The following is a 17477-nucleotide window of genomic DNA, read 5'->3' on the forward strand; positions in this document are numbered from 1 at the left end:
CTAACCATGGTCACATTACTCTTTATAGCAGGGTTGCGAGGGTTACTTTTAAAATGTATTCCGATACAATTTCTACCGAACCGATCCCACTCTGCCCACACACAACTCAGGCGTGTGTAACACTACACCATCAGTGACCATGTACCGTAATAATAAAGTCATTTGTGTTGATTAATTTGAATTACTTTTGGATTGTTCCCATACCAAATATGATAATGAAGACAAAATAAAAATTAATATCGCTGCAATATGCATTTGTATACACTGGACCGCAGCTATTTATGGGGCATAGGGACCGGGCCGGTCCCCAAATTGTGGAAATCCATGTGTAATTGACGCCCATTCAATTGCATTTATTCATACAGTACATATTTATGGATGGATAGATAGATAGATAGATAGATATATAGATAATTTATTCACCCCATGAGGGAAAGCAGATTTGCTTGCTCTATAATAGAGTTTTAGTTGTAACTTGTTATAATGTGTGAAATCGGGAAAAGGAGAACTAATTAAGCTTATGAAGGCAACGTTTGCAGTGGTAACTCAGCTTCACACCACACTCACACTGACACCATCTCACCCACACAAACAATGCACAATGTGCACACACACACCCGCACACACATCGTAATTATGATACGATGATGAAGACTAACGTTATGCAAATGACACAATTCTTCCAGTTCAGAGGTCGGCAATCCGCGGCTCTTTCATCCTTATGCTGCGGCTCTGCGTGGCTTGGGAAAGTAAATAATAACTGTCCAAATGAAGTGCATGTTATTTGTCCCAAAAACACAGTCCTGCGGTAGGATGAAAATGATGTATAAGTAAAGGTTCAGGAGCAGAAGTCCCATTAACCAGGTCAAATAAATATTCAGGCAGTTAATTTGCAAATATTTATTTTCAGTGAAATAGTGCTCTTTTTCCGCTGTATTTTTGAATTCCGGCATTTTTGTTTGCTGGGTGGATAATTTAAGTTCAGGTTTTTAATTCATTTGAAAAAGACCTTCAACTCTGGTAAGAATTTTTGGTAACAATTCAAAATGTGTTCATTTAATAAAGAAAAATGTGATTTTCTGAAAGACTGCATGGATTTCATAAGCAACACTATTTTTCAAGTGTAAAGCTGGATGGATATAGCTCATATATATATATATATATATATATATATGGGGGGGGAAAATAGGACCCGTCTATAGGCCAGTTTGCCTCTATTTGTAAATGGGTGTCCGTCTGCTAGTCCGACTAAACTTTCACTAGCAGCCCCCCAGCGTTGCCATTTCACTGATAATCTCTGGTATACCTCCATGTCCATACCCTCCATACCCTCCTCTCACAAATTCTTTTCTCATTGGGTCCCCACGATTCACTTAGGTCAACTATTTTGGTTTCAAAACAGTGAATTTCACCAAAAGGTGAGAGATTTTCAAGCTTGGTTATAGAGCTGCACGACATTGGAAAAACATGTGATATGCAATATCATGGTTGTTGAATATAACAATATCGATATTACTGCGATATTTAATGTGCCTAAAGAAATGACATTTTTATTACCTAATGAAAAAGTACTTTTTTTTTCCCATATGCAAAATAAGCAAGCACAATGTGCCCTTAGCTAATTAATAAATTAATTGTAATTCTCCTAGATAATGTCCAACTATTGGGTGGCGATGCACATTTGAATTTACATCTGACTGGTTAAATTCGGATAAAATCATACTATTCCATAAGAAAATTATTGCATGTCTTTGCAATATGCATATTGTATAGGCCAGGGGTGTCCATTACGTTGATCGACCGGTCGATCGCGAAGGCATTGACTGTAGATCCTGTAGATCCTATCATCCGTCCTCACTACTGTATTGCTACGTTTATGCTAGTTCACACCCACTGCTTTGGGAGCGTTTCCGGCGGCGCGTTTGAATTAGAGTCAATCTAGTTCGCGCGGGCGGGCGCGGTTGTGTGCGGGGCGGCGCGAATGATGTGTTTGAAGCGAAGCACCGAAAATCCGCCCATTTGCTCCATTCGGTGCATATAAAACAAGTCAACTTTTTGCCATTTCGCCTCGCGGTAGCCAATCAGCATCGGGCATACTACATCACACACAGCCACAAAGCGTCCTGTTGACTCAGCGTTTTTTTTTTTTTTTTTTTTTTTTTACAGGTCTTGAACTTTACCAAGACAGCAATATTGTTAGCATTGGCATAGTGTGCAAAAAAGTTTACTTGTTTTATACGCACCGAAAGGAGCGAATGGGCGGATTGTTGTTGCTGTGAATCTGATTGTGGCTGCCAATCAGCAGCTACTGTCCGGACTATGCGTCCCTGGCTAATTCCATTCAGTACAAGTCATCAGAGTAAGGTAATTACAAAACATTTTTTTGTTGTATTGTGCTATATAGGTTGATGCAGACATGCAAGGTACACCATCATATACGGTACATATAAAAATAATTCTCAGTATGTTTATAAATAATGGGGATTTTTAGTAGGTGGAAGATCATTTTGACTCGGTCATGTCATAAGTAGCTCTCAGGCTGAAAACGTGTGGGCACCTATCGCATAGGCCATTGTCGCGATATCGATATTTTTTCGATGTACGGGTATTGTGCAGACCTACCTGGTTATATGTATTTGACTCGACTCTCTCCCTTTCAAATGCGCATCAAGAATTACCAGAAGTGTATTTTTTCATCTTCAAAATATCACTAAAATCTGTCCCATTCTATCTGGGGGATCATACACAGGGATCGTAATTTATGTGTTTATTATGTCTCACCTCGTTAATTGTAATGTGTTGCTTTCTGGACTCCTCGTCTAGTGTTAAAAGACTGGAATTAGTACAAAATAATGCGGCAAGACTCAAGACGAGAAAGTTTTTTTTGCTACCGCTTCTTTTCTGTCCTGCCCCTTCCTCGCCTACTTGGAGAAGAGGATGGAAGGCAATGACCAAATCCGCTGCTGCTGCTGTAAATATTCTGCACCGACTGACTGGGATAACATCTGAGGTGGGTCCGCGGCGTTGCTATGGAGAATTGCGCATGGCTCGACCGGGCCAGGTTTTGAGGATGATCAACTACTTCGAAGGCATCTTGCTTTCATGTTACTAAATAGTCTCTCACTTTCGTTCTAGTTAACATTGTACAGTAAAGCGCCACATTATGGGCTTTTTCTCCGTGCCAAGCACAGAGCGCGGTCCAATTGTGCGCATGGCTAGAGTTTTCTTTCTTTTGGTATTTTCGCAGACAAGCTCACTTAGAAACGGAACAATATAATAAAAATAAATTATAATGTTATAGTTGTCCTATTTGTGTTGATAAGAAAACGTGTCAACACGTGACTTATCGATGCAGATGCATATTCCTTGCAGAACTCAGTGACAATATAACAAGTAAATAATGCAAGATGACTTAATCAACTAAGACACACACAGTGATTAGTCAGATTATGTCACAGGATATTGGAAAGGGTGGGCTATGCGATATTACACATTTGCCTTTTCCTCTGGAAGTCTATATTTAAACATGTCATGTTTAATTCATCATGAGCTTCCATCTTCTAAACTTGGCTCTCTGTCCCAGATGATACAGTACCAAGGACATAAGAAAGTAAAATGTCAAGGCCTTATAGTGACCTTAAAGATGGGAAATTCCCCAAGGCAAAAACGGTCAAATGTTTGTGTGGTTTGTCTCACCGGATTGTGTGAGCGGACGCAACCATAACACCATCACATTACTCTTGATCTTTCATATATAACATTTCCCCTAAGAGTGAGTGTGAATGATTACCACTCTCTTTATGTCATCACTGTGATTGACTGGCAATCTACAGTATAAAAGGACAAGACTCACTTCTCACATTATGTCAGTCAGGACCTGTCACGGGATAAGTGGGATGGATAATAGTTTAATGGATGAATAGATGAAAATTTCAGCCTTTAATCCTCTCAGTATTGTAAATCTTTTCATTATGTCTGCCTGTAGTCTATCATGCTCATTTATAACCTGTCCAATGAGGCCATTTTCAGAAAGTGTTGCCAAAAGTAATATACAACAGTAAATGCTCTGATAGTCTTACGTATGTGACAAATGCATAAATATTTATGTCTGCTGAGACACAGTGAAGCAAATAAGCGCAATTTATATCACAGACTAATAAGTCCGGTAATTAATGGGAATTATCAGAGCTTGCAATTCCCAATTAACCCAGATGAATGACGCTGCAAGACGCTCTCCAAAATCAAACCTTGTTTCTGTCTGATAATCCTTGTGTTGGAAACAAGTTCATTTGATCTCATGAAAGACAAAAAACATCAAAATAGTTGGCTACTGCTAATGTGCGAGATGTGGAGAATTTGGGCGTAATTATATAGGTGTCTCTCAAACCCAAAGTCCAATGAAGTTGGGGCATGTAAAACGGAACAAAATCCAATTTGTTCATCCTTTTCAACGTATATTCAATTGAGTACATTAGCAAAGAAAAGTTATTTAAGATTCAAACTGATGCACGTTAACTTTTTGTTTGCATTTTTGCATATATTGTATCATTTTATAAATGCCTGCAACACGTCGCAAAAAAGATACTGAGATGGAGTTTGCATAAGCAACCCTGACCCTAACCTCCATTATGAGTGTATGTATACAATTACTCAACCAATTCAATTGCAAGTGTTAAAATACATCGTACAACAAACTAGTGCAAATATGATCATATGAATGTGATTCCGACTTTCAGACCACTTCTAGTTAAATCCACCAAAGCCTTTAAAAATGTCTCATTGTTGCACCAAATCCTTTTGATCAAACCGTACTCTCCCCCATCTGTCTGTTATCTTTCCTCATTGACCAGGAGTTTATTTCGAACCATCGTCCACAAACCAACCTGCAAAGCTGTTTTTACTGATTGCTTCATCGCACAGCATCAGTTCTCCCTTTCTAGCCTCAGGTCAGCTCAGAGAATAAGATGGTACTGTGAAGATAGTGGAAAAATGTCACTGGGGAATGAAATATTGATGGAAGGCCTTGCTTCTTTCTCCTGCCCGGAGGCATGGAGTTACACTTATACAGTTCATGGGCAATAGTGGCAAAGTGAGAGAAGCATTGAAAGAGACAGGCAGAGAGTAACACAGGAATGCCATCGTCCTGTCCATCTTCTTCCTCATTCTAAGCATAATCAGATTCACTTCATATGGTTTATTTCAAGCTAAAAGCATTCAGGCTCAACCCATACGATCGCCTTCTGCCAAATATGGAATCGATTGAATGTAAATAAGGAACAGGAATATAAATACAAACAGCGGAATTTCGACGTTAGTGAGCCTCAATGACAACGCCGAGAGACGTAGTCCTTTCTTTAACACAGCACATTAATGTCATAAAGACAGTGTGGATACACGCTGGACATAGTCCGAGCACATTTATGTAGGATATGTGCCGTCAAATATCTGCCATGAAAATCATAATAAAGATTGCTGAAAAGAAATACAGAGTAGCTGATTAAGGACTAACAAGCAATGCCCTGCATGGCAACTGTATGACTCACCATTGATCCAATTAGCCTTTGGGTCATGGACCTTGAACTCTGGCTTAAAGAGATCCTCCACAGTCAGTTTGGTGTCACTTCCAGCTTGGGTGTCAGCTGCAAATATAAGGCGTGCATTGAGATTCCTCTCGCCGACAATATGCATCAAGATAAATGCACTGTTTGCCCTATTGCAAAGTATTTTCTGATGAATGAAACACAATACTGGTTGAAATTCAGATCTAGACTTTAACTCTCAGGACAGCTGCCTGTTAATAGCGTTATGTTTCCCTGCTAACTAATTCAAATAACTGACAATGATCCATCTCTTTTAACGACTATACTAGCAACAATATTGGATGTGTTTTAGTGCTTTATTTTCTGTGTTCCTTTCACTGTCCAGCTATATCCTCTGTTGACGTCAGCATGCATTTCTGTGCCTTTCAAAAAGCAAGGTGTCAAAGTGTAGTTGCTTCAAAGGGATCATGAAAGCTTGTTTTTTAATAGACCATGGGCCTTTTAAACTGCAGCAGTGTTAAAAGTATTTTATATTTCTGCATTGCTCTGCAGCCTCCCATAGAATCTGACTGATTTTGTCATGCAAGGTCCCAGAAGCAATACAGGGTAGCAGTTCCTGGCTCAATCACATTGTCATTTTCTGATGGCTGCTCTAAGTCATTCAGTTCCAGACTTTTTCAGACCCATTGTGAAATGACATAAATATGTCATTGGGATAGAATCTAATATAAAGACTTGACTTTGTGATCCATTTTTATGGTTAATTCAGAAATCCGTTTATACCACTCACGCATTTTGCCTATGCCAGCTATGCATATTTGCAATATTGTTTAAATAACTTAAATAAAGGCAGGAACCAAACCCCCACAAAATAATACTGTATATTTCCATGATCATGAGTGGATTACAAAAAAAAATCAGACAGTCTCCAAGATGTCCCAGGAAATGTTTCACTTTTGAATATGAACTGCTAAATGGGCAAGGAATGTGGCTTCTTAAATAGGACAGCTGCTGATTGTGTGCAGAAGAGGAGAAAGGCCAAATGATTTTGAATGTCAGCCATATTGGCTTTCCTTGCAAACCCCACACAGCATATTTGTACTCGGAGGCCTTGAGGGTAACCAACCATGGAGTACAAGAGCGGCTGAAAGGGTAAGGGATGATCTCGATCACATCAGGCTCTAGGGTTGTTTCTTGGAGCAAATCCTTTGCTTAATACATTTGCTTTTACAACTCACAGATTCATTGAAAGAGAAAAATATCTGAATAATTTTACACGCACTTTACACTAAACTGAAAGTGAATGCAGTCAGTAAAACGTTTAACTGTATATTCAGAACACTGAAAAGCAAATTAAATTACAGCGTTCCAAATGTAGCAAAAAATATGTAATAGAAAGATAGACAGATAGATAGTATATGCCCATTTAAATGGATGTATTCATTCGATAGATAGATAGATAGATAGATAGATAGATAGATAGATAGATAGATAGATAGATAGATAGATAGATAGATAGATAGATAGATAGATAGATAGATGGATGGATGGATGGATGGATGGATGGATAGATAGATAGATAGATAGATAGATAGATAGATAGATAGAGAGAGAGAGAGATAGATAGATAGATAGATAGATAGATAGATAGATAGATAGATAGATAGATAGATAGATAGATAGATAGATAGATAGATAGATAGATAGATAGATAGATAGATAGATAGATTGATTGATTGATACAGAAGATAGTAACAGGATGGATGTATAAGTTATATATATGTATATATATATATATATATTTTTTTTTTTTTTAGTTCAGGAACTACTTGTATGTGGCGTTTGGCTTAAAACATACAGTATTATGGCAGAACCAGACACTTGAGAAATTAATTTTACCTGGCGTGAGGACAATGACTGACATGGTGATGAGAGAGCAAACCACTAGGATGACCAGCAAGGCAATGGCGATGCCCTTCCAGTTCCTCTGAGGTGGACTCACCCCACCAAGATCCTATGGAGAGAAATGAAGGTCAAATAAATTAAGAATTAAGTCAACACACAAAGACCCTATTCGGCAGTCACCAACGTGGTGCCCGCGGGCACCAGGTAGCCCCCAAGGACCACATGAGTAGTCCGCAGGCCTGTTCCAAAAATAGCTCACCAGTGATGGGGCATTGTGATTTTCTAGGTATGTTGTATAAGTGGCCATATACCTTACTTCCAGGTGGTGTTTTTCAAATCTTTATTTATTCATTTATTTTTTTTCCAAAACAAATTGATAAAATTGCAAAGGCAAGCTAATATAACTGATGTTCCATTTGGCAACATATACTGTATTTGTACCTCAGGATTACTCTGCCGCTTTGTAACCTTTGATTATTAAGAAAATAAAAAATATATTTTTCTTCACCCGATCAGCTGAAGAATATTGTATTATAATTGGCCCCCATTTGTGATCACGTGATCGGATTGGGATAAATCTAGTTCTGGAATTAGATTATGGGTACAGATGAAACCAAGGTCAACTTGCATCAGAAAGACGGAAAGTGAAAAATGTGGAGAATGAAAAGAATAACTCACATTCAGCCAAGCATAAAAACATGACGAGCCAGGCATGGTACTATTATTATAGTATTATGGCATGGTATGAATCTTGATCACAAAAGAGTCTTACAGGGCTTCACAGGCCAACAGTACACAAAGATCGACATAAAATGAATTCTGAAGTGGATGGGAAAAAATCAGTGCTTACATTCACTCAAATACTATAAATTTAAAGGACCACACTTCACAGCGTAGATCGATAATGTCCCAAAGCATACTAATAGCAGAAGACTTTTTAAAGGCAAAGAAATGTTACAATCAGTGCCACTTCAGCCATCCATTGACTGCAAAAAAATTATATTACAGTTTATGATTTAATTTACAGTCTTGTTAAACGTTTAGATCCTCTTGAGCCCCTAAAACAGAATTAAATTTGTAGAATTCTTGCATTACATGTCACATTTTCTCTGCGACGTGAAGTGTAAACCTGGACCTGCTTAGAACTTGCACTTCACAATTACCTAGGAGAAAAAGGCGGGAAACCTCTTTGTACTCAGCACGTCAGTTAGCTGTTGACCCACAGATCTACATCTATGGAATCAAAGGAATGCTGCGTGCATTTGCATTCGATGGCTCCATTGATCAAATTGAGTGCAGAAAGCTTGTTTGCACAATCTGATTGACCAGGGAGCACATCGTGTATGTGTTAGTATCTGATGAGAAAGCAGCAACATTTGCAGTGCCATGTCTGAGGCTTTGTGTTAGTGGATCTCAAATGGCATCTTCCACCCCATATGCTGTCAGAGATAAGATATATTAAACCTCCCTCATATAAATATCGTATCTCTGCAGGCTTTCTGCCCTCAATTACCCATAAAACCCTGCAGGTGAAACACTATCCACTAATATACCTTGATTGGACAGAAAGGGAGGAGAAAACATGATCTAATTAGAAGTTAATCTTTTGAATAAAAGGCATGACTTCATATATGGGTATGCTACCCCCTCATTTTATTTTTATTATGATTGGAATCGTTGCTTGCTGGAACACAGCACACAACAAAGGAATAAATACTGCGCAGCGCAGGCCTCTCCTACTTAACTTTGTTTCGTTCACCTTGAAGAAATGAAAACAAACAAATGTACCTTATATCATATGGGTTACGTATACAGTGGTGACACCGTTACCTCCATTTAATGACATATCCAAAAGCCAATAGATAAGGTATTGTGCTAAATCAGAAAAATCCTTCTGTTTACTTTAATTGATCAAATGTCCGTCACTCAAATAAAAATAACGAAAAGATCAGAAAATAGCAATTCTGTTAGTACCTGAAAATAAAGTGGAACCTCGAATCAACAGACCCAGAACAAACTGATCATAATGTCCAATCCAGGCAAAACATACCTTTATACAGTACCTTCCAGTCTGGGAGGTGCAGAATTGTCCGCAAAATCATAGCCCATTGTTTACGGAGCAGGTCATATCTATCTATGACTGTTATTTTTACTGGAGTGAGTAGCGCACACTCTTGAACATGCTACAAGTATTTTTGGTACAATACACTTTTTTGGGGGGCGTGGGTGGAGCCTTTATCTATCGGAATCTAATCATAATGAAGGTGAAAAAAAGAAACGCTTACATTGTGGCTCATGAACACAACCAGATGCATGCCATTATCCTCCCTCCGACCACCAACAAATTGAGTGTGGATCAACTTTTCAAACAGTTTCGATAATTTTGTACTGTACTAGGTATTTTTAGGCTACGAAAAAAAGTTTAGTAAAAGAGTTTTGTACTGTATTGTTTTTTTTTTTGGTCCATGAAAAACTATTTTGATATAACAGACAATTGGTTCTAATGGACTATGGCATTCGATTTGTGCCAAAATTAAAAAATCGAAGTGAAAATATACAATTACATAGACAGAAAAAAATGGGCTTCCGAATATACTTAGTTTGACTAAGTTTCCCAACTATCATTTATCACCTACAAAATGGGCGTCCTTCATAACCGGATAGGCGGACCAGTCCGTCACATAGGCGGGATGCCCAGCTCTGCAATTACATAAGCGTAATTGGAGATATTGTATATAGTCTGCTCTCTAGTGGATGCCCATTTCACTGACGAGGGAAAAAAAAAACACACTGAAAGCTAGGAAGACGTCCGTTCTCTTCTCAAAATAACATTGCCTTATTTTGCAATATTTTTTTACTGCAAAATAACGCAATAAAAAGTGAAAAAGTGCAACGAACCCCAATAGCATTGTGTTATTACGCAATCCTAAATATTCTTGGGTTGTCCCCTAGCTTGCTCTAGTCTGCGTCATCCCTATCATCATCATCTTCATCATCACATCACGACTGTGGTTGCTGGCAGCTAAAAAGCCGTCTTAGTTAATTACCATATTTTCTGGACTATAAGTCACGTTTTTTTCATAGTTTGGCCAGGGTTGCGACCCTATACTCCGGAGCGACTTATGTGTGAAATTATTAACACATTATTACCTGTATATCATTTCACATGTTATTTTAACCCACATAAAGAACATAAAGATAAATCCCCAAAACAATTAAAATACATGAATAATTTAAACAGTTAAAATCTAATATTGTGTTAAATAAGTAATTAAAATAGTATGATAAAAAGACAATTTGACTGTCTATCAAAACATCTATACAAAATAGTGTACTGTTCCTTTAAAAGGCGCCCTGCCTGGCAGTGCATGGTCTTGCATCATCAGCCAGCTACACACACACACACGCATGCACGAGAGCGGAGGAGAGAACAGATAATTACGACCGACTACAAAAATACTTTTGGAGACTTGGAAACATTGTACATGGTCAGCGATAAATTAAAAGACTAATTTAATCAATCTAAGACCATTTTGGTGAGTTTAAATTTATTTTACCGTAACTTTCTTGTAATCCTACATGTGTGGATGGTACCTAATTGTTACCATCGTAGCTCGGTGGAAATTATGTGTACTAAACGACCAATTTTATTAATTTGATTTATATGGACACAATTATTTGCGTTACGCGACAGAAACAACTTGGATTCCGAGAGGGGGCGGGGGGGCGACTCATATATGTTTTTTTTCTTCTGTATTATGCATTTTATGGCTGGTGCGACTTGTACTCCGGAGCGACATATAGTCCGTAAAATACGGTAAACAGTTGTAAACAATTCAATCCACTCACAACACTCCCAGCCGGTAAGTTTATCTGCATAGAAAATTAGCCAGCTAATGAGCTTGAAATAATGTCATACACGGATGCTTTTTTCCTTTTTTGGGGGGGGGCGGGGGCAGCGGGGGCCGGACCGACGGAATGTAAGGAACGAACCGCTTTAAAACTACAAGGACCGACGGGGTCAGAGGGCGATAATTTTTATGAATAAGGACGCAGGGATGAGGACGGAAAGCTACCCAGGTCGCGGATAGAGGACTGACTGGCAAAAAAGGGTCAAGTGCCCAGCTCTGCTTATCAACTCAATGTGTGCGTGTATACAGTATACTGTATATTCATTCATTACTCTTTAATTAGGTGAAGCTGCTGTAAATGTTGGATTAAGCCATACAATTAAAAACATCCCGTGTTTTTATGGCTTGGGAACCACATTATAGACATGCTATACAGTATCCCTTCATTCAAGTGAGGACAAATAGCACATCACAGCTACAGGCACTCTAAATCTGCCTCTACATAGTAAAGTCTTTCTGTCACTAATTTTCACTTTCTGTCTCCTTTAAGAGTAGCCAATTTAAATCATCCTAAGTTTAATAACACAATTATGAGAAGTAATAGAGGCATTAAGAGTTTTGACCAAATGTCAAAAATAGAAATCTTTTTATAGGGTGTCTGAAGGCATAGATTAGAACCTGATAAATGCTTCTGCTACCAGCAATCATGACACAGTACTGAACTTTAGCACAGTCATTAGACCCTCGACCAGTTATCTCAATAAATCTACAGTATATATACTAGAGGGCATATTGGGTGTCAAATGACTTGTTTTAGATAGAGTGGTCAGGTAAGCATTGCATGCATTATTTCCAGACAATGTTTATTTAATCACAACATAATAAACTAAGAAAAAAACTCAACAACTGCATCTTTCACTAGACATGTTTAAGTTTTAAGAACATGACTGTATCTAAGGAAATCCTCATCCTCATCAACCCACCAAATACTGGTGGCAGGGAGGCAATGTTTTTTGACAATACAGTATTTTTGCCTATGCATTTTTTTTTTGTCTTTAGGTAATTTCTAATACATTGACTTATTTCAAATAAAGGTTCAGTTCTGTGCTAGAGCACAACACACTGTCTAATGTGTTCAGTTATTTCAAATAAAGGTTCAATTCTGGGCTCCATCATAACACACTGCTGTAAATCATAGTCAAGCAGTAACAAGAAAACCCATGTCTTCATTTTATGGGCCTGACAGTTAAAGGGCAAAGGTACAATGATTTATACTGGATAGTATAAACAAAGCAATTCCTACCATTGTCTTCTACCATGGTCAGCTCAAGATAAACATACAGATTGTGGCTTGCATGGCTTGATGTTTAAGAAAATACTGCATGTGTGTCAATTAGATCACAATCAGGGGCTCTTATTCAAGAATGTTTTAACCCCACCAATAATGGAGAAAAAAAATATTATTTTATGACAACAGTGTTTCAGAAAGTAAAACTGAAAATGTTTGAAAATGGCTTTCAGATTGGAGGTTCTTCAAAATGCCTGCAATATCATTCTGCTGTGCAAATGCATGAGCATGGCAAATGCAATGCATTAACATGGCAGAAAGCAGAGCCGTGTTTGCATGTGTGCCGCTGAAGATAATGAGCTTCTCAACCCAAATATATGCTGAGTAAATCATTAAAAATGCACTTTTGATAAGACCAAAAGGTCAAGTAATTGGTTCACATGCGTGTGCTACGACTGCTATAAAGTGTTGGGGAGTAATTAAAGAATTACATGTAATCATGTTATGTAATTTTAAATACAATATTTAAGTAATTGTAAAATGTTGCTTTCTTGGAAATATCCATGATTACAATTACAGTTACACACAAAAAAAAAAGAAAAAAAAAAAAATCACCGCAAAAGCTCAGGTTGATTTTGGGTTTTGTGCCATTCTACTGATAGACAGCAAAAAATAATGAAAAATAGAAAAAAAAACTCTTGACACAGCCAAACAGTAATAGCCTAAATATTTAAATACAATATAAAGAGTGGTTGCCAGCAGTTACAGGTACGTAGCCTACTACCATGTTTGTATAGTCATGGACACAATCTTTTGATGGCATCTCGAAACGGAATGAGGGATACCCACATGGAACAGGTCCTGCTGCTTCGTTATAAATAACCACCACGATATCATTGATCCTATCTACAATGATGGATGTATAGTGTTTGGACATTTGTGGCTTTATATATCCTTCTGTTGTTGGCCATTTGGAGTTTTGAATGATACAGAGAAAGTACTTTAATTTGAGGCCTATTTTAAGTCTTGAATGTGAAAGTTTAAGATAGATACACTATGTTAAGATGATGAAAAATATTACAGAATAAGTGTACCATATACAGCTGTTCTAACCAGAGGCCTGCAGAGACCTGTTTGCCCATGTTTTTGATATGTGGGAGGAAACCGAATTAACTTGAGAAAACCCGTGCAGGCACAAGGAGAACATGCAAACCCCACACAGGTAGGCTGGACAGCAGTTAGCGCTAAATATACCTGGTTCTCCCTTGATCCAATACCATCACAGTCCATCGATAGAATCAAGGGAAGCAAATAATGGTATGGATCAATGCATGAATGCTAATGCAACATGAGTGACACCTTTACTAGTAAGCGGTATCTCAGGTTCACAAGAAAAGTAGATTTTATTTGAATGGAAATAACAAATAGTAAAAATGCATGAAAATGACAATCCATGTGCTAAATGGGACATTTCAAAACTTCATCGACCTGAAATGAGAATGAGGGGGGTGTAGGGGGTCGGGGACAAAAGAAAAAAAAAACCTTTGTTCCAGGGAATTTTGCCCATTCATTGATGGGCCTGACAAGATCCATACTCGTTCACCATAAAGCTGATTAATTGGGTTGATAGATCTGTACAGCCCAGTCAAGCTCTTCCTCACCAAACTCTTCTCGCCACAGCAACCACAAATAAATAAATACATAAATAAATAAATAAAAGCAGTTTGTTGTAGAGAAAACTTAAACAGGGAACGCACATTTCTAAAATGTGAGAGACTCAACACATAACTAGAAAAGACTGTGATGTGGAAAATTGTAAACCGCATGGCACCCACGATGGTGCGAACCCCCCGCCCCCCACGCCAACCGCCCATCCCATCGAAAAGGTTGCCGTAAAAGTGCAACACATCAATAGTGAGGTGTTTTTTCCTTTATAGCTTTTATGTGCTTTTCCCGGCTATTTAATTATTTAATTTGGACAGGATCCCTCTAATAAAAACACATCTGGGTTTAATGCATTGCAATTCTCCACCAATATGAAATGCAACTTGCAATGACAATAATAAGCAAGGTGCTAAATGACTGTTATTTCTTCACACAACTCCCGTACTCCGCAGATAGTGATATAGCAGATATATTGTACCTACTGACAGTTGTGAGTAGGCTATATACTGTCAATGGATAAGTTACATTTTTCACTCTTTTTTGATCAAGAGACAAGCTAATATACAGATGCTCACACAGACCCTGGCTGCATTGCTTACTGAGTACATCTGCTATGCTAATTGAAAATAATATCCTCATTTAACAAAAGTATATGTACTGGTAATGTATTTATGTACAATATAGTATCCTGCATCATTTAGTTTTTTATTGCACAACAATGTGCACAATAGGGCGGCACAGTGGTCGACTGGTTAGCACGTCCGCCTCACAGTTCAGAGGTCATGGGTTTGATCCCGGCTCCGGCGTCCCTGTGTGGAGTTTGCATGTTCTCCCCGTGCCTGCGTGATTGGCTGGCAACTAATTCAGGGTGTCCCTCGAGTACTGACCGAAGACAGCTGGGATAGGCTCCAGCACTCCCCGCGACCCTCGTGAGGAGAAGCGGTATGGATAATGGATGGAATATACACAATAATATAATATATAATACAGGACCCATGCACGTACAATATTGCAGGAGGAGTCAGGCTATTTATAGCTGTGAGATTACTTTCACCTGGGTTGCCCTTGAAAAGTAAACAAGCGATAAGCATTACAGATATATTTTTTAAATGAGATAGCATCAAAAAATAATACTACTTGTATGGGCTTGATTTGTTTTAAATGTGAATTTTCAGATTCCTCTCTACTCTGTGATTTATTGACAGACAAGACGGTGCTGTTGCTGGAGGCTTAGCATTTGAAACTGACCTTCATGTCAACAGGAAATAACAAGCCTGTTGTCCTTCCACTGTATTTAGCATTAAAACATGGCCCTCATGGGTACTGCCATTGGTCTGGTCCATGTGAGATACCTTTCAAACATGTCATACTTCTCTTCTTGTAAGGCATAAAACTGTGGTTCCCAAAATTGTTTTGCAGGGCACCTTGTTTTTGGCACATGAAATTTGTGTACTACATCTCCAAATAATGGAATATGAATTGATCCAAATTTTTACGTTATCTTTGGAAGTTGACACAATTACCGGTATTGAAGATTCATTTAATGCCTTAACAGCCCTTCTATGTCATTCACTCCATATCTCTCTTAATATCTAGTAGTGCATGCTTTGTCTGTAAATTGCTTCCCTCAAAACATTATTCCTTGGTTAGGCACTAAAAGCGAAATACCAGCGTGAAAATGCAACGTTACATTCTCCACTGCAAGGGTCTATTCCCCACAGAGTGCAGTCACAAATGGCACCATCCGCGCATTCTACCCATTTCCATACTGCTGATCCTGTTCAGGGTTGCAGGGGCCTGGAGCTTATCCCAGCCAACTACAAAAGCAATGCCACTAAAATATCTACAGTACCTTTCTTAATCCATATATGGCAATCGAAAAACAGCCTCCAAGACGTAACTGCTACTACAATGAGTTGCAGCCCCGATGAATGCCCCTGATTAATTTGACTGGATGGAGGATGTTGTCATCATTATGCAGTGATTCTCCAGTCGCGGGTTCCAGACTGCTACAGAGTGTGTCACAGAATTTTTTTCATTATTATTATTACTATTATTATTATTATTATTGTTATTTTTAACAGATGATCAGATATTGGCGGTTTGTTTTTTAAATGACAGTTAAAGGGCAATGTATTTTTTAAAGACATCCCGAAACGTGCAATAGTTGAGTGCAGGGGTGACCACACGTTTCATCTTGCAAGCTATTTATAAAATTGTCAAGTCAAAATGATCTACCAACTACCAGTATAAAAATGAAAAACATCCATCCATCCATTATCGATAGCGCTTATCCTCACAAGGGACGCGGGGCGTGCTGGAGCCTATCCCAGCTGTCTTCGGGCAGTAGGCGGGGGACACCCTGAATTGGTTGCCAGCCAATCGCAGGGCACACAGAGACAAACATCCGCACTCACAATCACACCTAGGGGCAATTTAGAAGGTCCAATCAACTTACCATGCATGTTTTTTGGAATGTGGGAGGAAACCGAAGTACCCGGAGAAAAGCCACGCAGGCACGGGGAGAACATGCAAACTCCACACAGGGAGGCCGGAACCGGGATCGAACCCACGACCTCGGAACTGTGAGGCGGCCGTGCTCACCAGTCAGTCACCGTGCCGCCCAATGCAAAACATATATTTATAAATATATTGAGTATTACTTAAAGTGGAAGTCAACCCCAAAATGTGCCTGACAATAATATGTTCTATGTGCCTCCACTAGTCTAAACACAGCATTCTGATTAATATTTATTTTGTGGAATATGAGTTAAGCAGTAAAATCCCCCCTTTTATATAAATCTCTGGGGGCGGCCATTTTGCCACTTTCTGTCAACTGAAAATGACATCACAGTTGCTCAGGGCTCAGGTCACGACCAATCACGGCTGACCTGTTTTCTGAAGCTGAGCCATGATTGGCCGTGACCTGAGCCCCGATTAACTGTGATGTCATTTTCAATCGACAGGAAGTGGAAAAATGGCCGCCCCCTGAGATGGACAAAAACTAGTGGATACTGCTTAACTCATATTCCACAAATGTAATAATTATTAGAATGCCGTGTTTAGACTAGCGGGGCTACATAACATAATATTGTCAAGAAAATTTGGGGGTTGACTTCCACTTAAAATAGACAATATTAGTTGGTGTTCTTGTGCATAACTGCATGAATCCATAATGCCAAAAAAAATATTTTACCGCTACCTTACTCTGATAACTTGCACTGAACG

General features: G+C 38.7%; 1 protein-coding gene across 2 annotated transcripts in view; it reads right to left on the reverse strand.

Moving 5' to 3' along the window:
• Nucleotides 1-17477, reverse strand: part of dpp10 (dipeptidyl-peptidase 10 (non-functional)) — a 114207-nt gene that overhangs the window by 35771 nt on the left and 60959 nt on the right. For both annotated transcript variants that reach the window (XM_086051468.1, XM_086051469.1), the window contains exons 2-3: nt 7440-7554; nt 5544-5639 (exon numbers count right to left, since the gene is read on the reverse strand). In XM_086051468.1, the coding sequence (XP_085907594.1) occupies nt 5544-5639; nt 7440-7554 (211 nt within the window). The remainder of the gene's footprint in view (nt 1-5543; nt 5640-7439; nt 7555-17477) is intronic.

This window comes from Filicampus tigris, chromosome 14 (assembly GCF_054856515.1).
Source record: "Filicampus tigris isolate MCC_2025a chromosome 14, RoL_Ftig_1.0, whole genome shotgun sequence".
Lineage (NCBI taxonomy): Eukaryota > Metazoa > Chordata > Actinopteri > Syngnathiformes > Syngnathidae > Filicampus > Filicampus tigris.